General features: G+C 41.3%; 1 protein-coding gene across 23 annotated transcripts in view; it reads left to right on the top strand.

Moving 5' to 3' along the window:
- LOC119015030 (mitogen-activated protein kinase kinase kinase kinase 4-like) overlaps nucleotides 1-20,932 on the top strand; it is a 40,554-nt gene that overhangs the window by 6,261 nt on the left and 13,361 nt on the right. For 22 of the 23 annotated variants that reach the window (XM_037090575.1, XM_037090580.1, XM_037090564.1 and 19 more), the window contains exons 3-15: nucleotides 8,713-8,769; nucleotides 13,311-13,436; nucleotides 13,708-13,818; nucleotides 13,909-13,999; nucleotides 14,355-14,485; nucleotides 14,627-14,681; nucleotides 14,771-14,849; nucleotides 15,708-15,883; nucleotides 16,003-16,075; nucleotides 16,162-16,372; nucleotides 16,482-16,643; nucleotides 17,273-17,359; nucleotides 19,575-19,727. In XM_037090575.1, the coding sequence (XP_036946470.1) occupies nucleotides 8,713-8,769; nucleotides 13,311-13,436; nucleotides 13,708-13,818; nucleotides 13,909-13,999; nucleotides 14,355-14,485; nucleotides 14,627-14,681; nucleotides 14,771-14,849; nucleotides 15,708-15,883; nucleotides 16,003-16,075; nucleotides 16,162-16,372; nucleotides 16,482-16,643; nucleotides 17,273-17,359; nucleotides 19,575-19,727 (1,512 nt within the window). Of the gene's footprint in view, nucleotides 1-8,712; nucleotides 8,770-13,310; nucleotides 13,437-13,707; nucleotides 13,819-13,908; nucleotides 14,000-14,354; nucleotides 14,486-14,626; nucleotides 14,682-14,770; nucleotides 14,850-15,707; nucleotides 15,884-16,002; nucleotides 16,076-16,161; nucleotides 16,373-16,481; nucleotides 16,644-17,272; nucleotides 17,360-17,888; nucleotides 18,345-19,574; nucleotides 19,728-20,932 lie in introns of all 23 variants that reach the window. The other variant, XM_037090583.1, reaches the window with a different exon arrangement.

Raw genomic sequence — 20,932 nt, 5'->3', positions numbered from 1 at the left:
GAGGAAGCATCAGACCGTGTGGGAGCAGCCCTGCTGAACTGAAACATTTCTCACCTTCTTCGTGTTTTTTATTTTTTTAAATTTTTTTTGTTAAAGGCAGTGGGCTGGAACTGTGTGAATGGCACATCACTGGTTTTGTTTCTTCATGAAACTAAATGCAAATTTTTGGTATAGACATAGTATTGAAAATATTTAATATGCACTGATCGAACTAATACAGTATTTAGTCTCCAGATCTAACCCAATGCAGATTGTACTTTGTAAAAAAACAATTATAATAATTGCTAGCAGAATTCTTGTAATTACTATTTAATGTGTAGGAATATAGGCTTTAGACTATTTTGCTAGTCAAATTAAGTGTTATGAACATATTGTCTAATGACTTGGTCCATTGGATTAGGTGACATTGCTGGACCTTAAGGACTTGCCTTCTTTCCAAATGAATGACCCGTGTGTAGTGCCCATTGGTAAAGGTCCTGGGAGCCTGGTTGCTGATTGGCTATGTAGCTTTTAGGTCAGAATCGGGGGGTGTTGAATGTGTCACCCAAGCAGCAGCAGGGGCCAGGGTCCCATATTGTCCCACAGTCGCTCTCTGTTTCTATTATCCACACACTGTGTTAGCACGCAGGCGAGCAACTGCGTTCGTTTTGTGCTCTTTCTAAATAGCTGAAAGGCATGTGTGAAACATTTCAAGCTCAAGTTAAAGCGGCAAATATCACACGCAAGCACACACTCTTCCACTCTGCAGCCTCCCTGGCCAACGCAGTGTGCATCTCTTTTGTCCCTCACAGTGACCCTCTCCCTAATGGGTGTCACAAGACCCACAACGTCCCCTGACTGGCCACGCTGCCTGAACAAAACTCTCTGTGTCTGTCGGTCCGTGTGTGTTTGTGTGTGCGTTCACGCCGCTGTCTGCGTGTAGCTCATTGAGCCACCTCATTACCCGAGCGGCGTTGAGATGAGACACAAAGGCGCTGGCAGGCGAGACAGTCTCTTGCCTGTCTTTCTTCAGTGCCTCTACTTGACAGCTCTTCCCTCCTCAAGATCACTTTTCCTGAAGAAATGTCTTGTTTTAATGTGCTAATGCGCAGGGACCAGTAGATCCCCCCATGTAACGGGGAAACACTTCAGTCCAAATCAAGGGACAGGGTTTTTTTTTTCAGGAGGAAATTCTCCTTCTCTTTAAGGGTGCAGCCACACCTAATCGACATCAAAGAACCTGTGGCGATGAAGGCTTTTGCGTCACCTATCGTCCCCTGTGTCCTGGCCAAAAAGCTGCACTTAAGCACGCTGCAAAATCTGCAGCCAACGCTAAATGGCTTGTATGTTCTATGTCTGCGTTAGAAGTAGTAACTCTTCATACCACCACATGGCGTTAATGTGTATTCGTCATTTGCGTCAGGTAAACTTTCATTAATATAGCCACTTCTAACCAAGTTGCAAATGGTGCTTGCATAGAGGCAAAGTGGAGAAATTTGCGCTAATTCAGAAATGCACAAAAAAATGACATGCCACTTTATTACGTTTTTTTTGTGTTAAGAAAGTAACCATGTATATTAACACTATGTGTTCAGTGAGTGCTTACAGATACATAAAAAATAAATCAATAAAATGACCAACTTATTGCACAGACTCAGTGAGATCAAGACCTGTTGTCTAGCTTATGTTAAGCAAATGATATGTTCATTTGTGTTAATGCGACATGCAGCTGTTAGCCAGTCCTAGCCAAAGCTGGACAGCATGTGAATATGGCTTTGGTTGTCCGGCATCTAACATTAGCAGATGTTAGTCTGGGGTAAAATGTGTTTTCACACATTTCAAAACTAATGTTAGAATCAATGACATCATATCAATGATGTTATACTCTGTAAAATGTTCGTTACTTTTAATATTGTTATGAACATAACAAAACATATTAATATTATATAGATCTGCCTGTTCTTTTGCTCAGGACAACTTACCTATGAAAATGTTTTTTATGCAAACACAAAATACAATTTTATGTTGTTGAAAATGAATTCCTGTGTAGGAAAGACTCCATCATGCATCTCTGATCACTTAGAGCAGCCAGCTACTGCACTGTGATCAATAGGCCTACAGTCACATCAGCTGGCCTCCTGTTTGAGATTCAGCTGTCTGCGTGCATTGTCACTGCGTTGTCGTCCTTCCCGCTTCCCAGCTTCTCCCCTCATCTCTCCATTCACTCTCTGTCTCTTATTCTCCGTCCAGCCTCATCTCCGTCGCTGCCTTTGTCTTTGCCACTTCCATCCTTACTTCTCTGGGGAGTGCCGGAGCAAAGGCAACGATGCTGAGGTTGTATGTGTGTGCGTGTGTGAGAACTGGGTCAGTGTGCTGGTATGCAGCAGCAGTATAAAGTGGTTCAGCCCGGAGAGGCATGGGGCAAGGCACAGCCCTGGATGTCATGTGCTGCTGCTCACTGCTGATTGATCATTTCTTTCTGATGTGTGTAGAGAGAGGTGTAGGTTCATAATGGCTGCATCTGCTTCCCAAGGTAGATGGAGGTCATGACTAGCTGTTTATTACTGTCTGTCCACCCACCCACACATTCTCCCAGATCAAATGTCACCTCAGATCTTGCTTGACCCTCATCCAGCCCTTATTACTACAGCTTCACTGGTAGCTAACAACCCATAACACACACACACACACACACACACACACACACACACACTCTCACCAGTGACCTTTCAAAGAACCAAACCATGGCAGCCAGCAGTTCTGTCCCTCCCACACTGTGTGAGCTAATAACATGACACAGAGTTTGTTTTGCACCTACATGGCTAGTTAGAAAGCGTGTCGCTCAGTTTGAGCACTGTGGTGTCCAATCACTGGCGGCGTGAGCCCAGAGTCTTGTTGGATAACAAAAAGGTTGTCCTGGTCAGATAGCCGACAGAATTTTTTAATGGTTGCTGAGTGTGATTGATCTTACAGTAATGTGCAAGATGCAAGGAGGGAAAGGTTCTTTGTGTTCTGATCAATGTGAATGCAGATACTAGCTACGTGGAAAACTGTATGGGAAACAGTCCTTCCCCCCTTATCCACACCATCTCTGCGGGCAGGCCACTAACATTACTGCAGGGCATTACTGCTCACTTCTGTTAAGTGAAAATCCACGCTAAAACATGAATACAAATTTAATTAGTAAAAGAGCTGGGAATCAAATAGTAACTCATTATATGATATGATTTACGATACATTGCCCATGATAACAGTGATGCAGCAATCTCTGTAATTGAATAAATACAAAATACCATTAAAAAGGCAGTGTGCAGGAATTATTTGTTTATTTACTGCATTGTGGTGTCAGTTTCAAAGAAGTTGACCTGAACTGAAATGAAACAACGTATAAAGTTTATGCAGTCCTGTCCAACAGAGTGGCCGTAAACGGGCCGAACTACCAGAATAATGTTTAAAGGTAGGATCATTAAAATTGATGATTATTTCAGAAGAGGAAACAATACAAAATATTGAGGTATCAAGATTTTGGCCCATCTCTAGTTAGAATAGCACTGTGGACATGAGCAGCATTTCTGCTGCAAGAACTTTCCTCTGGGGTTAGGAAACTTTGGATGAACGTTTCCATAGCAGGGACCAGGATCTGTATTAGGTTACCGGACGTTACTCACCTCCAAATGAATCCCCGCTTGCTGGTTAGTGATTTCCAAAAGCACAGCATCTTTGGAATGGGGTTTGCATTGCAAAACACTTCTAATAAATTCAGTACTCACAAAATAAAATTTCAGCCATGGATTTTTAAAAATCTACAGCCGCAAACCAGTTTTTCATAGTGCTTCAACACATCACCATGGTGTTGCTGAAGAAAGCATCCAACAAATGGGCAATCAACAACTTCCAGGTCTTTGTTGTTGTTGTTGCAACGTCGTGCAGAAAAATTGCATGTAAAAACAGCTGTCGCTTTTCATAACCTTAGTTAATTTGATTCATCTTGACGGGTCTATTACACGATAAGGATGTTAATTATTATCATTATTTTATGTTATTTCATTTACAATTCAAGCAACTTCGTTCTTTTTATCTCTTCATGTATCCAACTGATTTTACTTAAAACATATATCATGTCAGTTGTTGAAACCATTTCCAACATATTTCTTGTGTTATTACTGATGAATCCACTCAATTTAACAAGTTTCTTAAAATGTACATCGCTACACCGCAGGGGAAATGCAGACAACAACGAAAGGAACCTTTTTAGTTCCTTGAAAAGTAAAAGTAAAACATGGCTATTATGAAAGCACCTACAGTGTTTTAAGAGGCACAGTTTCTGGTTTATACATGCTCTTGAAATAATGTGCATTGAATGGGGACGTTGAAATTCTACAAATCCCTTATGTCAGCACTTAGTTTAATAGAGCAGCCTTTTAGAGCCTCACTTTGAGTTTCTAGTGTTGAGTGAGATTTCTGCTCACAGCATTGTTAATTGAGCTCTCATAGAATAGTGCATTTAGTTTTAGGGTAGATTTTAACTTAATGTCCCTGACTCTAAAGGCAATAAGTCAGTCAGTGGTTTAGTGCCGAGCTGGAGAGAGGCCAGCAGCACATCTGGCCATGGTTAAGAGGAGCTGTGATGGGAGGAGTGGAGATGGAGGCCAGGGAGGGCTGAGTGATAGCTCAGTGCCTCAGATAACCCCTCCACAGCCACGCCTAGCAGTAACTGGCTGCTTCGAGGGGGCCCTTCAGGGCCACACTATAGCCCCTCCTGTGATCAACCCATGCCTGTTTAAAGGGTTAGACTATTGGTTCAGTCAATGGTACACATTTGCTTCTTCCTTCTTCAAAAAACCTAAGAATTTACTGCTCTCTTTAATATTATCGTATCTTCTTGGTTTTTGTTCTGATGAGATTACATGAGGAAAGTTAGCACAGACATAAACGCATATCACTTTCCATTTCTAAGGTTTCTGAATCTGAATAAACCAGGGTCATTATTTATAATAATGATGTCTCTTCAACGCCAATTGGTTTTAATATTAACAATTTACATCTTTAAATTGCATCATAGCACACTGTCACAGATCTGGTCAGTCACTGTTCTTGCCATAGAACATACAGACAAAGAATTTTGCTCCCTGCAGGATCATCAGGTCAATATGTCAGATGCCTCTATTCTTTCCTTAAGTCAGTCACTGGATGCCGCAAATCTTCCTGTATGAGCTGTTAGGCTCGATGATTAAATGTCCTTATGATTGAGAAGGGCATAATTTATGGCTAAGAGGGCTGCATGTGGTCACCAATATCTGTAATAAGTTAATAATAGTGTAGTCACTGTAGAAACCAGCCCCTCCCTACTAAAGCCAAGGAGTGCCGGATCCATGTTGAAACTTGGGTCAGGAGCATGGTTTCAGTGCAGATACATTTTGGCTACAGATTTTTTTTTTAATTTCAATGCTGATATCAGGTTCAAAAATCCAATGTTGATGTTGCTATTACGGTGTTAGTGTACATGTCAGCAGATGCGTGCTGGGTGTAAATGCCAAAGATAGGTTTGGGATAATTTAAAAAATGTATCACCAAGTTTATTTTTCAACTATAAAACATCCCTCTCTGTCTTTTTTGAACTACTGTGTTTTTCAACTCTTAGATATAAATATTACTATATTGAATAAGGTTGCGCAACTGATCAAAGTATATTCGAAAGGGAGACATGGCTAAATGCAATATCAATATCACAAGATATCACAATATCACAATTTGACAAGGATCAAATGTGTGACAAAGCTACATTTACAGCCACAGCTATTTATCATCCCTGCCATGCTGAAATGACATCACCTAGTTTAAGCCTCTTAGCTGTGAGGAGTATCTGCTTATCTTTGTCATATGTGACAAGAAAGGTCTCCGACTGTTATGATTCGATAAGAGAAACTATTTAGAAATGATGTGATGAGTGTTATTGTCAAGTTTCTGATATTTGTAGAACAACTGATTAATTGAAAAATGTCCTGCAAATAAATGGATAATAACACAAATCATTAGTCATAGGCCTAATCTGCAGTCACAACATTTAGACATTTTTTGAAAACCTTTTTATAGTATTGAATTTACAGTTGCGGAATACTTGACTGTTGATGCACAGTAGGATATTGTTTGCCAGTCCTTCCTAGAAAAGGCTACTTAATAGTAGATTTATAGGATCTGTTGAGCAGACTTGGCAACACAATTTTACCAACTTTCCAAAAACTTGTCTGTTGAATTTATACATATTCACATCATTTGTAATTTCTGGTTCGGTATATTGTCAACTCAAAATCAGCAGCTCAGTGTTTTCCTCATTTCAGTGACAATGGATGGATGTGGGGGGATAAAGCATGTCAAGAAACTTGTGTATAATCCAGGCTCTCATTTCATTATTCATGTCCTAATGTTGTGTAACCCGGTTGTTTTGTGGCATCAAAATGCAATAACTTTGTGGTCGAGATAACCCTATCTCCACCCAGAAACTGGGAGACGTTTGGGTTTATGCAAACATAAATTCTTCAGGCTCAAAGAAAAGAAATCATAGCAAAAAAAAAAAAACGGTTGGCACATTCATATCCTCACCTCCTGGTATCTATTCCAAACCCTGGGTCTATAAATCATCAGTACATTTAATGTAGACAGGCATTTGTTGCTGTCAAAGGTTTTACTTTTGTCCAGGCACTGTCAACTGTAGAATTGGAAGAATTAACAGCTTTTGTTTATTAATAGCCAAAACGGGAGATTAATGGCACTGTTGATGAGCTGTATCCCTCAAATACCTGGATGGCCTCCATGTGAATATGTCCTTGGATCAAAGTAAGCTTTTCCTGAAAAAAAAGGATTAATTTCAGAGTTAGATTTACAACTAATAGCGGAGAGATGCTAGAAATCAGAGAAGAAAGAGTGTCTGAATACCAAGGTTCCTCATCTCTCTTCTTTTAGCCCACATTCATGATTCATTTAACCTCTGAAGGTGTGGTGTTTACACCTGGTGGTGAGTGCATGCCAGGGAGTATTAATCAACATTGATTCCTGACATAGAAAAGAAAGAGACTGGTGGCAATTAGTCAGTGGTGTTGAGTCCTAATTTGTGATTTATAGCTACAGATGAGATGGTAATTGCAATTAGAAATCCTCATTTTGACATAGTGATACAAAAACTAGTGCACATGGTTGATTCATTGCTGACAGGTTTACTAAGATGTTATTTGTTTGCTTAGTTGATTAGTATTACTACCAGTATAATCAAAATGATCAGTTAATTGTTTGGGCTGAAAGAGATGAAATATGTAAATCACATGTTCTCATACAGGGGTCAGCCCTAACTTTTAATGTGGCAGCGTGTTTGGCAACCAGGCATCAGCTTTTGGTTGCTGAAACTGAAAATACTTTTGCCATTTTTAATAACCTCATTAGGTAGGTTACTATCTAGCTTTATGTCAGCGTTAGAATAAAAATGCTGACAAAATAGAATGTTTAAAGGCTTTATTAGTGTAACTGAACAAAATTATTTGTAGTTATTGTCGTTATTATTGTATACCAATAGAGGTAATCAGTTGCCAATAGATTTCAAAGTTGGTACCTAATTGTCAATTGTTGCAACTCTAGTTCAGTAAATCCTGTCACTACATTTATTCAACTGACAAACAGTCCAGTTGCACTTAAGGCATAGGGGTGAGGCTGACTACTGAGTTTGTCTTGTGACACCTATGACAGGTAACCCAGTAGTGCTGCCTGCATCAGCGCTAGCAGTAGCCAGGGAGCTGACAGTCATCATGTCACTTTCAGTGTTGTTTTTGTTGTGGCGACCCATGGGATCAAAGTGGAGAGGATTAAAGGCATTGTAAAGTGTCTGTGTCATCCCCCTCTCCTGCCCAGTGAAAAGAAAAGGGGCCCCTAAGCCTGCATAGCTTTTATTGTCATAATCCATACAGTTTCAATTGACTATGGAATGCATTGGCTAAGATGATGGTGGCGGTGGCGGTGGGGGTGTTCATGTGTGAGTCTGAGTCGGTATGACTGTGCATTTGCATGCCTCTTCCTTCCGCAGCCGTGCACGAGGTCTGTGCAGGGTATTGATGTATGTGTCCCCTGATACAGTTACTGCAGTGACCAGCAGAGACACGGCAGCCTTATCATTGCAGTGTTGTCTTAAAGAGTCAGAGGGGGAATACCCGTACCCAGTGGGGCCAGCTCCCAAATATGCCCCATGTTTTATGTCTCGGGGCAGGGGATGGGAGGAATGGATGTGGAGTAGAGGCCTCTATTTCTGTCCTTTGTTTATGTAAGGAGTGGCAGTATGGTGTTAGGAGACCAAAGGAGTCTGGGAATGTTGGGACTGTATAGCTTGGGAATAATCAACTCATCTGCTAGCTAGGTTTATTAAACCATGGGATACAGATTGTACTTTTGATGATTGAAACAATTAAACATTTAATTTCAGTTAATCAGTTGATGTGAATTATATCCTGAATTTACTTTTATAAGCAAAATTAAGATTAATAGACATGCAGATTAATTGTGAGTTGCAGACCTACATATGCAAAAAATACAAATTGATAACGTGGAAAGTGATGAAATGCTGAGGAAATTTCCTGAACTGCTACATTCTGTGATACACTGCACCCATTTCCCCAGTTCATTTCAGCATTCATTTGACAGTAAATAAAATTACAATTATTTTTTTCGCTCACCTCTGTTTTTGTCTTTGCACAGGGACGTCATGTCAAGACTGGACAGCTGGCTGCCATTAAAGTCATGGATGTCACGGAGGTAAGGATAAACTCAGCTTGACGTCACAATGTAAGCGTGATCGGCAGTCCCTGTGCAGAGGGTACAACGACTGAAAAAATTAGGCACACAATGATAGGCTTTATTTCAGTATTACTGCTTGATAACTTTACTTTGTCATCACTAATGACAACGATAATCAGAATGACCTATCTGAGAAATATTACAATTTTACCTGTTTTCAATCACATTTTGGTTACTGGCTTCACATACGCGCTGCTATTTAATTTACACTTTAAAATGTATTATAACAGGTTTGCAAAATTCACTTTTTTTGCAGTTTTGTTTTTTTTTTTTAAACACACAGACAAAAAATATATACTGGTACGGTGTGTCTTTCTATCTGCAGATCATTAACATCAGGTGTTTGTTGAGTTTTTTGTTCCAGCTTTACTACATGAAGTTATGAGCAAGTTGCTAGGGTTATTGTTTGTTGGGAGTGTATTCCCACCCCCCCATCCGACCCCTCATTATATCATAAATTGGGTCTTTGTCTGGTTGATATTAAAATTAGTAGACATTCCAATGGATCTGACGTCTAATGTTTTTAAGCATACAGAGGAGAAAATGCCATGCTCAGTAATGACCCCCCTCCCCATAATAAACAGCAGAGGAAGGATAGAGGCAACAGGATGCTTATTGAGTGAAGTGCGTCATTTAGCAGCCAGCAGGCTGCCCTCAGCTGTGGGAGGTCCTGTCTGCAAACGAGAGGACACACACAACCACGCAGTGCACATGTGCAGAAATACAAAGCAGAAGGTTTCAGAGTGGCAGTGAGGGCCAGCAGGGCCAACCTCCCACACAGCGATAATAATGATGGAGGAATATGGGTGTAACTGTACACAACATGCGCCTTTCTGGTGAATTCCAGTTGCACTTATGGCCTTGACTTCATCAAATTCCCTGGAGGAGCAAAATATAAAGTCATCAGTTAGATTTCAGCCTTGCCTCACAACCCTTATAAGGACACATTTACCACCTTTGAGTGCCACATATTCCCAACATACACTGGTACTGTGATCAACACAAACGTGATGAGGTAAAAGAGGCTACAGATGCAACAGCAGAAAGCCGTATGCTCCAACTTGCCTGCCTGCTGCCACTCCCCACATAAAGCTACGTCATGATGAGTCACACTGACACACTTGTCTGATTCGTTATCAAGTGTAACCCGCGTATAAAATGTTGCCCAACCACTTCCTCTTCTGCGTGACAATATACTGCTGTAGGTGTGCCTTCTCGACATGTAGTAACCTATTATCAACAAAGCTTCTGTTTCATAAGATTCATGTGTCAGAAAAGACCAGGTACAGACTGAGGCTTAACCAGTTTTACCATATGTTAGTTTTTTAGTTAATTCTGCAGTAGTTTTTGATTTTTAAGTGAAATAGCCCATTATTTAATATTTAAGATATTGAACTAAAGGTCAGTAATTTTGTTGAAAATCATGATAAATGAAAATAATTTTAGGCTCACTGATTGATTTAACAAATGATCAAAATCTCAATCAAAGTAGAGCTTCAGAGATTTGTAGAATCTGTGTCATGGTGCACTGAAGCTGCTCTGGAGGCTCACAGTAGGCCAGCCGCCCACTGATGCACGTCTTTGTTCATTTCCTGTCATTTGTCACCTATCTGCATCTTAAAGGCTTTGCACCCACCAACAGAGTTTGCTCCAGTTAGCAGTGTATATGATTATTTGGTGTGTGCCTTTAACATTGGCTGGGGCTAGAGCCAGCTATTATAAACCAGATGTTTATTGCTTGTGCAACATTGAATGATTGATTGTTTTCTCCACCAATAAACCAATCAAAAGTTTGCAAAGTCTGTTTGACTTTGATTGAATTTGCATTAAACTGCACTATCAATAGTTATAGACCAAATCACTGTCACTGTCCATTCTGATAGGAAACTGGCCTAAGATTTGCATTGTGGAGATATGAGAAAATGGCAAACTTGTTTATTTGTGTTGACTTTTTAAGCTGTACTACAACATTTAAAGAGATATTTAGTAAAAAATGGTGTTCCAACTTATTTGAAGTTTTCTACTATGCTTATTTTATGTATTGCGTTGCTTTGCTAGCGCCTCATATCTAACTGCTTGTTTCTGTTAGCTTAAGCTGTCATTTTCTGTAGTCTGTGGCCCAACATGTAAATTAGGTCTACAACCTAATGTTAGTTAATTTTTCATTATTGGTAAGATATTATACCATTGAACATGTATTTAAGATGTATTGGATGTATAGACTTTTAGAGAGCATGATTAAAAATTGCAGTTAAATTAAAAAATACTATTTTGTAGGAAAGACTTTAGCTTTAGATTCTTTTTATGAATAATTGATTGTAATATGTAACGCCTAATTTCATAGGTGTATCATTTTTTTTTGTTTCAATTTATTTTTATCGTCTGTAGTCCAGTGGTACGGTACGAAAACGCAGCTGACTTTGTTTCACCCCCATCATGTTACAGGTATTGATCTTGCATAGCCAGAAATAGATACTACCTTGCATATGAATACGTACAGATAATTTAATACTTTGTCTGTTTCTTTTGCTTCCAAAACAAATGCACGTGCTAGTCAGATAAAGATCTTAAGGCAGAAGGTGGTGCTTTACTATTTTTGCCCACAGGGACGACCAGAATCAACATTTCTTTTAACTCCAAGTATCTTGTAGCTGCTTTAATGTTCAAAGTTGGTATATAGTACTAAAACATGTTGGGCCAGCCCATTAAGGCTTCATTGTATCTTAATAAAGTGGTTTTCCACATTTTATTTTCATCATCACTGAGGTTTTGTAAGCCATGATGCAATTCTCCTCCTCTGTCCTGTAGAGCTCATCTACAGGCACGCTTGCCTGTCCAGTGTCACTCTGACCCACATTCTCATCCCTGCTCCACATTCCCAAATCCAAATACTCCTCCATGCCTCCTCTGTGCTGCCATTTAGCCCTGAAGCTAAAAATGGATGCCGTTTGTACTTAAGCTCTATTATGTTTTCTATTAAAAATCATCTCCAATCCTCAGAGGTGCAGAGGTGACTGGACGGTTTGTGCAGATAGTGGCTTTGTTCTTGTGACGATGTCAGACCTCTCAACAGTGAGGTAGAGATCCAGTATCACAGATTAATAAATGTGTATTGTACACTGACACGTTGTTTTCCTTCATATCCTCAGTTCTGTCAGATTACAAATCTCTACACCTCTTCCTCCCCTCTCTTTCTCTCTCTCTCTGTTTCTGACACGCATCACCATATGAGTGTGTCATTCTCTCCCTCACCTCCCCACCTGACCTGTGGCAGCGAGGCTTTCACTGCCGGGGAGTGTGATAATCCAACAGCTGCAAAGCAGAGAGGGGGAGGGCTGGAGTTGGGGGTGCGCACAACAGAAAGGCTTACGTCAACTCAAACGAGTCATGCAGCAGCAGTATGGCTGCCTGCATAGACAGCCAACTGCCATTTTGCTATTGGTGATGCATACACATGGCATGATCATCCTTCTTTTCATTTCACCGCAGTTTTTTCTGTGTGGTTTGATGAAAAGTGAAATAGAATCAGTGAACCCAACACATTGTAGTCTGCAGTGATAATGCTCTGCAACCACCCCCCGCCTTTGGTCTCTGTCCCCCTCCTCCCACTGTACTTCCTATAGGAGTGGCTGTGTAACCATAAAGCAAACCACTCGCGGGCTGATCTCCCTGCATGTGTTCAATTAGTGTGTCACTGTTAATCATTGTCAAGTTGCTATTGGGTGCAAGCAGGGAGCAAGCGTTGCAGCTAGCTTTGACCTTTTTATCAAGATGTGATACTGGACAGGTTTACTTCTTGTGCTAGCACTAAAGGCCATTTCCAACAGACACTAACACTGCATTGATTTAGATTTTAAACTCTGGATAAACTCACTGATTTTGCTGTTACATTCAGGGTCTTCTTTTGGTTATCATTTCTGTTTTTTAGTTTGCTCATTTTTAAAGCCATCCATTTCCTGGTGATTTATTACACTTTCATTAAGGGATTGTACTCCCAGTATACATGATATTTACTGTGTTTTTGTGCAGGTAAGGCAGGGCTGGACACTTTAACTCCATTTAGGATAATGTCAACCCGACACTAATGTGTATCTGTGGGGGATTTGTCATCGATCTGATGTATATTTAGTTTTCCTTACGAGGGATTACTGATAATGGCTACTGTACACACCAAGTCCCAGTGAGACTCACTCATGCATCATTAATCCCTAAACAAAGGAATAATTTGCCAGTAGATGGACGACTCCTACTGCATTGTTATGTAGCTGTGTCCAAGATGCATTGGCCCCATAATGCCTGGTCAGATTGAAATGAAAACACCAGGGCGTTGTCACACAGCTTGACACTTACCATGACCCTTGAATCTTACATAAAATGTAACTCAAGGCCAAATGATGACCAGTGATGCCAACACAGCGATTATTATTTTTACCATAGAACATAAACACCCACTTGTGTTTTTGTGCCTCTGTAACGTGTTTGTATTTGTGTGTGTCCAGGATGAAGAGGAGGAAATTAAACTTGAGATCAATATGCTAAAGAAGTATTCCCACCACCGAAACATAGCAACCTACTATGGTGCTTTCATTAAGAAGAGCCCCCCGGGGCACGATGACCAGCTATGGGTAAGCCCTCAAATCCATTCCAGAAATTGAAGATGACCAGCTGCAATGATTATTTCTTCAGAAGTCACTTTAATTTTTCAGTTATCTTAAGCTCTATGAAATTTCCAATTTTTCTTTTTTCCCTAGCACTCTAGTATTTTTTTTTCATACCACTGTGGTCTCCTTATATTTGGACAGTGTTTATAAGAATTATGTATTGATGTTATCACTGTTTGGTCAGATATCATGGGCTTCCCTCCTGATCATTCATATTTTGTACCTGTTCTTTTAGTTGGTGATGGAGTTCTGTGGAGCTGGTTCGATTACAGACCTGGTGAAAAACACCAAAGGGAACCAGCTCAAGGAAGATTGGATAGCCTACATCTCCAGAGAGATCCTCAGGGTGAGCCTCCTCTCCTTGCCTCGCCTCGCCTTGGCTCACCTGGCCTTACTCATGTCCTGTGTCTTTCTTCCTCTCTCTCCTTCTCCTCAGGGTCTTGCTCACCTACATGCCCACCACGTCATCCACCGTGACATCAAAGGCCAAAACGTCCTGTTGACAGAGAATGCTGAAGTCAAACTTGGTGAGTGGCAACGTGGATTTTTCCCGTTGTTTGCCAACTTTTTGTCAGATCACAGTCGTGCTGCTGAGGATCAATTGTCAGTTTCCATTGTGCAATTTTGACCTATCACTAAAGAAAATATACAACTTCTGGAAAAGCCTGGTGACTTCTTTGGTTATCAATAATAAACCATGTTATTGATTTGATTGTGGAAATAAGAAACTGGGAGACAAATGTGGAAATGAAGCTGATTGAAAAAGTGTTTTTAGTTCCAGTGAAGTATGAAAATAACAGTGATGAAAACCCAAAGTCCCATGAAATGAATGTCTAATTCCAAGTTGAGTCTGACGGTAGTCACTCTAACCACTCTCTCTAGTTGACTTTGGCGTGAGTGCTCAGCTGGACAGGACAGTAGGCAGGAGAAACACCTTCATCGGGACCCCTTACTGGATGGCCCCTGAGGTCATCGCTTGTGACGAGAACCCAGATGCCACATACGACTACAGGGTAAGAGGCTCTGCAGAAGTCTCGCGATCTTGACATGATGTTATTGTGTGAAACAGATGCATTGCACCTGTGAGCACCTTGATTTGTCTAGGCATGTGTGTTTGTGTGGTTTTGGTTAATGAGCATCCTCTTCTTTCACAGAGTGATCTGTGGTCTTGTGGCATCACAGCTATTGAAATGGCTGAAGGAGCACCACGTGAGTTGCAGTTTTTTTTTCTTAATATTAGTGTGTTTGTGTTTGACGAGCCTCTAAATTCTTATTGCGTTGTACGTTTCGTTTTTCAGCACTTTGCGACATGCATCCTATGCGTGCACTTTTCCTCATTCCAAGAAATCCTCCTCCCAGGCTCAAGTCTAAAAAATGGTGAGTACCATGCACAAAAGATGTGTTTTTCATGCATGTGTGAGCATTTCTATCCTTTCCAGCCCACTCTTCCACTCTTTACAGCCTAATGAATCGGAATGCAGGAGGTTTTTTTAAAAGACATTTTTTCTATATATTAACCACTTGACCTCTTTCTGTGTGCCTGTGCATTTTGAATTTATCTCTGACAACAGACAAGGCAGCTACAGAGGCTTGTATCAGAGTTTGTTGGCCTTTCCTCGGTGCTTTGCTGCTGAACCTAACATCTGTGGTACACCTGCTCTGGCAGGCTCAGCCTCTCCTGGCACACACAGCAGAAAAAACTCCCAACTTCTAACATTTTTTGTAGCTGGCGGAGCTAAGATGGATTAGTTCCTATTTTAACATAAGTTGTTATGGATCAGCTCTGACTTTATAATAGATGGATAGATTATTAGCTTGCATTAAACAAAATTGATTCTTTGCTGTGCGATCATTTAATTTATTAAATCAAAAGTGAAATGGACCCGGCGCCTTCATCAGCAGGTGCAATTGTGACGATAATTTCATCGTACTGTGCCCAATATTTCAGAGTTTTCATGGCATACATGTGATGAAAGATTCAGTGATGCCTGTCCATATAGATAAACCTCAATGAACACAGAGAAACCAGAGGCTGTAGTGGAGGGACTGTTGTTAATTTGGACTCAGAGCTTGTTTGCAGAAATGTCCGTTTTACTTAGGATCCATGGATGTGCTCTGTCTTTTCATGGCTGAAATATTTGTCTGGCACCCACTGTCTCTTTTTATATACACCCGCTCTGCCAAGCATTGTTTTTTCTGTGTTAACTCCCTGCTCTTCCTCTGCAATCCCCACAGGTCCAAAAAGTTTTTTAGTTTTATTGAGGGCTGTCTGGTGAAGAACTACACGCAGCGACCCCCGACAGAGCAGCTCCTGAAGCACCCCTTCATCCGAGACCAACCCAACGAGAGGCAAGTCCGCATTCAGCTCAAAGACCACATCGACCGTACCAAGAAGAAGAGGGGAGAGAAGGGTACGTATGTCTCTCTGTTCTTCTCTCTCTTTTTTTTTTTCTAACACAGAAAACCTGGGAACCTTCAAATTTGTGCTTTTCTGAAGTTGTACTCAGAGTGATTCTTATTTCGTATACAGATGAGACAGAGTATGAGTACAGTGGTAGTGAGGAGGAGGAAGAGGATCCCCCAGAGCAGGAGGGAGAGCCCAGGTATGATCCATTATACAGCATCTAAAGATCTAAAGTCTCTCTTGTATCTAAACTAATGCACTGTCCCATTTCCTCCCATCATTCAGCTCCATTGTCAATGTACCAGGTGAGTCGACTCTGCGGCGTGACTTCATCCGCCTGCAGCAGGAGAACAAGGAGCGATCAGAGGCCCTCCGTCGCCAGCAGCTCCTCCAGGAGCAGCAGCTCCGGGAGCAGGAGGAGTACAAGCGCCAACTACTGGCTGAAAGGCAGAAACGCATTGAGCAACAGAAGGAACAGAGGAGAAGGCTGGAGGAGGTAGGGTTTTTGTTTTTTTCCATCGTGCTTTCAAAAGATGTGACCGAACTGCTTAAAATCAAGTTTTTTGTTGAGAAATTGTGACAATTCCTTGTCCTGACCCCTGCAGCAACAGCGACGCGAACGGGAGATGAGGAGGCAACAGGAGCGTGAGCAGCGACGTCGTGAGCAAGAGGACAAGAGGCGCGTTGAAGAGATGGATCGTCGACGTAAAGAAGAGGAGGAACGTCGGCGTGCTGAGGATGAGAAGAGAAGGAATGATCGTGAACAGGTCAGCTGTAAATATAAATGATTTTTGATGTATCAAGCAAGGATGCGCTAAGGGCTGTGGCATACTAATTTTGCAATAGTATGTCCTTTCACAGCAGAAGAACAACAGGTATCTGTTAGTTGTGCTGGAAAGTAATGATTTTATTTAGGTTAGTTCCAAATTGCAGGAAACACAGGCTGTGACTGTGCTAACGTTATGATTAAGAACAGGCCCTAGCACTGTTTTCACAAAAACCACATCACAGAAAAGGAAATGGTACCAAAGCTCTGTAAACTTAATAATTATGTAACTCTGCAATTACTGTGTACACTTTTACCGTGTATCTTGGCTTGAATGGAAATAAAGCTGTGCAGTGGCAGAAAAGATAAAATGTCCTTGCCAGATCCTTCTGCAGTCAGAGAGTAAGGTTGCACAGCTGACACATTGTTGACTGTGGTACACAGTTTAAGTGCCTTGAATGTCTCCTGTGAGACTTGAAAATTGTTATTCGAATAAGACACTCATTGTAAGGCAAAAACATCAGAAACAGCAATAGGATTATAGCTCAGCATTGTATTCCTTCTCATGATTTGATCTCTTTGGATGCCCACTGACAACACTGGTTGCTTTTGCTTTGTATTGATTGACAGGAGTACATCAGGCGTCAGCTGGAGGAGGAGCAGAGACACCTGGAGATGCTGCAGGAGCAGCTGCTCCGTGAACAGGCCATGCTACTGGTCAGTCACACACAGACACCACACACTGCATCAAGAATATTATTATTGCAAATGATCCCTGATATTCTCCTAAAGGATTGATTTCAGGAGTGTTGTTATTCATTCGATTTTTTGGTTTCCTTGAGTTTAATTTAGTTTTTTAAGGTAAACTTGTCTTATAAATCACATGGCAAAAGTTTGGAATTCCAAACTCTACTGCTACTGGCACTGCATTTTTATATTTTATTAGATGCATTCAATTTCGTGTAATTGTTGTCAAGAGTAACACAGTATGTTTTTACAAACACAGTCAAGTTACCTTCAGAGCCAGAGATACCATTAAAAACTAACTACATATAAATAAAATGGAGATAGTGGACTATAAAGCGGAAAAATGCTGCCAAAGTCTGTCTGTACAAGTGTGTTTTAGAGAGGGATTTAAAAGATTACGCACTGATTTTTAGTCAGCCTAAGATTGTCAGGCTGAGGCAGGCTGCCAGCTTCTCCGTCTCTTCTCACCACCTTGAATCAACCCCACACTCTGTGATAGGAGTTCAAGTGGCGGGAGCTCGAGGAGCAGCGCAAGGCAGAGCGACTCCATAAGCGCCTGCAGCAGGAGCAGGCCTACCTGCTGTCGCTCCAGCACGAATCCAAACAGCAGCCTGGCGATAAGACCAAACTCTCCTCAGACCATAGCAAACCTCCACAGACCTCCACCCTTCCCCCTGACAGAGTCCTCCCCACAACCCCTCAAGCTCATGTCCTCGACAGTGCTGTTTCTGTACCAAAAGGTGCTTATGAGACCTCCTCCAGAGCCCTTCAGACAGTCCCCTCGGAAATATCCCAGGCAGCGGTGCCAGAGGGGAACGACTCTGATGAGACCTGTCCCAGCCCCGCCCCCCCTCAGACTGAAACCCCCACTGACTCTGAACCTCCCCAGGCAGAAAGTTTGGAGCTCGATAGGTCCGCAGAGCCTGTCAGTCATCCCCCTCAGCCTATCAGAGAGGTGAACCTCCTCCTTGGCGCTGCCTGCTCCTTTTACCTTTTTCTTGCTTGTTTTCAAATAGCCTCAGAGACCATGATGATAGAGGTGGTGCGAGCAGCAAATAATGCTTTTCTTTTTAGCCAAAATAGATGAATATAATTTGGCGTTTTCTGTTACTGTGTTATTTCAAAGCAGTAACTCATTTGTTACCATGCAGGCCCTCTCAGCCAGACCCCTTTGGTGAAACAAATGGGGGGTATGGTAGAGAAGGGAAACCTACAGGCTCGCAGCCACCAGCACCAGCCTTTTTATGTCCTGAATAAAACCGGGCTGTTCTCCTCCACTCTTTCTTGGCACTTGCTCTCACTTGCAGCGTTGCTAGTCTCCTCGACTACTAAAACTATTGTCTCAGTTGTCACTCTAAACAGGCTGAACAAGAGAAAGAGAAATAATACATTTGTAGGTTTTGGAGAAAGCGAAGAAATATGCAACATTACCTATATCCAGGCTCCATTTTCAAATCTGTTATTTGTGTTTCCCCACTACAATAAAGGTGATTCATTTCAAGCTTTTTCTTTTTTTTTAGTTCCCATTATTTTTTATTTTTGTATCCACTGACTTATCAGAAGAAACAAAAGTAAACTGACTCCTTTGTCATTGTCTCATAAAGGTTTTTCTCCTCAGAACAATACAGGACCACAGTTTCTAGGAATTTCTCTTGATCTTGAATGGCCTACCTATGATATTATTCTTCAATTAGGCTGTTCTGACTATCGATGTGTGTGGATTGGGCCATTGCATGAGGATGGCTGAGGCCCAGACTAACATGCAGGATGCGAAAGCAGTTTCTCCTGTCATCGACTGACCTGTTCCGTGTCATTAACAATGTATTTTTTCTCTCCGCTAAGCACTCGAATGTGTTTTAAAAAGTCCCGTCTACAACCTCTGTCTGTGCACATATACTTGTCTGTACGGCTGCCTCGAATGGGCTTAAAGCATGTTCAGAATCACTTTGTCAGTCAAATATGAGGGTTTTTGAGTGTGACAAATGAGTCCTAAGGGACAATAATGTTAGAAAAAACAAGGAGATGGGAACCATTCTGAATCAGAAAAGAACACAGTTAATTCGGGCTTAAAATCCCTCAGAAGTGGTTCCCTTCTACTTGATCTTTTTCTACTTTATTTCAGTCATTTAAATGTTTCACCTGACCTTCATTCCATCTCTATCCTGTACCATTCCCCTCATCCCAGGCCGACGAGCGGTACCGTAAGAACATTCAGGGCTCCCCTCAGACTGCCCCTCCTCCCAAGCAGCCCCCTCTGCCTCCCCGCTCCTCTGAACCATTCTCCAACGGCAGCTCCTCCTCTGAGGCCTCCGCCATGCACCGGCCCATGGAGCCTCAGGTAACTCCTTCCTCCTCCCTTGCCTTTTCCTCTGTCTCCTGATGCTCTCTCTGTCCCTCGTTGCTGGATTTGTGTACCCTCGGGTTTTGTCGAACAGCTTAGCAACAGAGGACTTCTCTTGTGCCCTGATATCTTCCTTCTTTTTAGAATTGGATGATGAAAAGGTTATGCAATGAAAAGTTGAATGAAAAACAATGCCTTAAGGATATATTTTGAAAGAGATAATTGAATCTGTAAATTGAAACTAAATCAGTCAGGGATGTGCATATACTGTATGACCACATTCTTTTAGCAATGTATCCTGGGCCACATTAAAAGGCCCTCTACTCAACTGACATCCACGGTAAGAAAGAAGAAGAAGCCACGGCAGGATTTTCATATATACAAAACACAATATTTGATTTCAGTTTGGTTCACTGTGATGTAGAACACGTGTTTGAGCTGTCTTACCTGCCAAGGAGCAGGTGTTTGTGAACACACTGTCTGTTTTAACTGATTTTTCACCTCTGATCTAGAAACCACAATATCCTCAGACTCGCATAAAAATAAGCACAATTTTGAGAGTTGCTGAGTGAGGAGAAACTAAACAAACTGTGCAAAAAAAAGCTGTGGCAAATTCAAAATCATCCCTGCCTTCCTGTAAAGTTGTTTCTTTCCTTGTACAAACTGTAAGTTTGTAGCGGCATCACTGAAGCAGCCCGTCTGTTTCCATGGCTCAAACCTGTTACCTGCAATTATATAGGAGCTGTCTGAACATACAATTTCAACTAATTTCGTCATTTACGCAAAATTTTGTTAAACATTTTATCGACTATATATGTCAAATTTTACAAAATGACTCACAAAAATGCATGTTAATGTCAGGTGTCAACAGACTTTAAGATTCAACCCTGCCCTGCTCCTTTCATTTCTCCTGACATTTTTCTTTCCTGTGAGCAAATACCAAGTGCACGCTCGATCACTAGTATACAAGATGTGCAACCCTGTTTGCACATAAAACAGGAACACCTCTCTGTTGTGTTATCTGGGACCAGTCTGAGTGAATTGTATTTGAAACTATTAATCTACAGTGTTTTTAAATGGTCACCATTGAGCAATTTTAGGTATATCAAGCAAATTTCCACACGCCGCTTATTATATGACAGATTTGTGTTTTTTTTGCAAAGTGATAACTAGTAATACAGTTGAATTACATTTGTTTAACT

The sequence above is a fragment of the Acanthopagrus latus genome, chromosome 24, assembly GCF_904848185.1.
Source record: "Acanthopagrus latus isolate v.2019 chromosome 24, fAcaLat1.1, whole genome shotgun sequence".
NCBI lineage: Eukaryota > Metazoa > Chordata > Actinopteri > Spariformes > Sparidae > Acanthopagrus > Acanthopagrus latus.
Note: the sequence above shows the minus strand (reverse complement) of the source record. Positions and strands in the feature narration are given on the sequence as shown.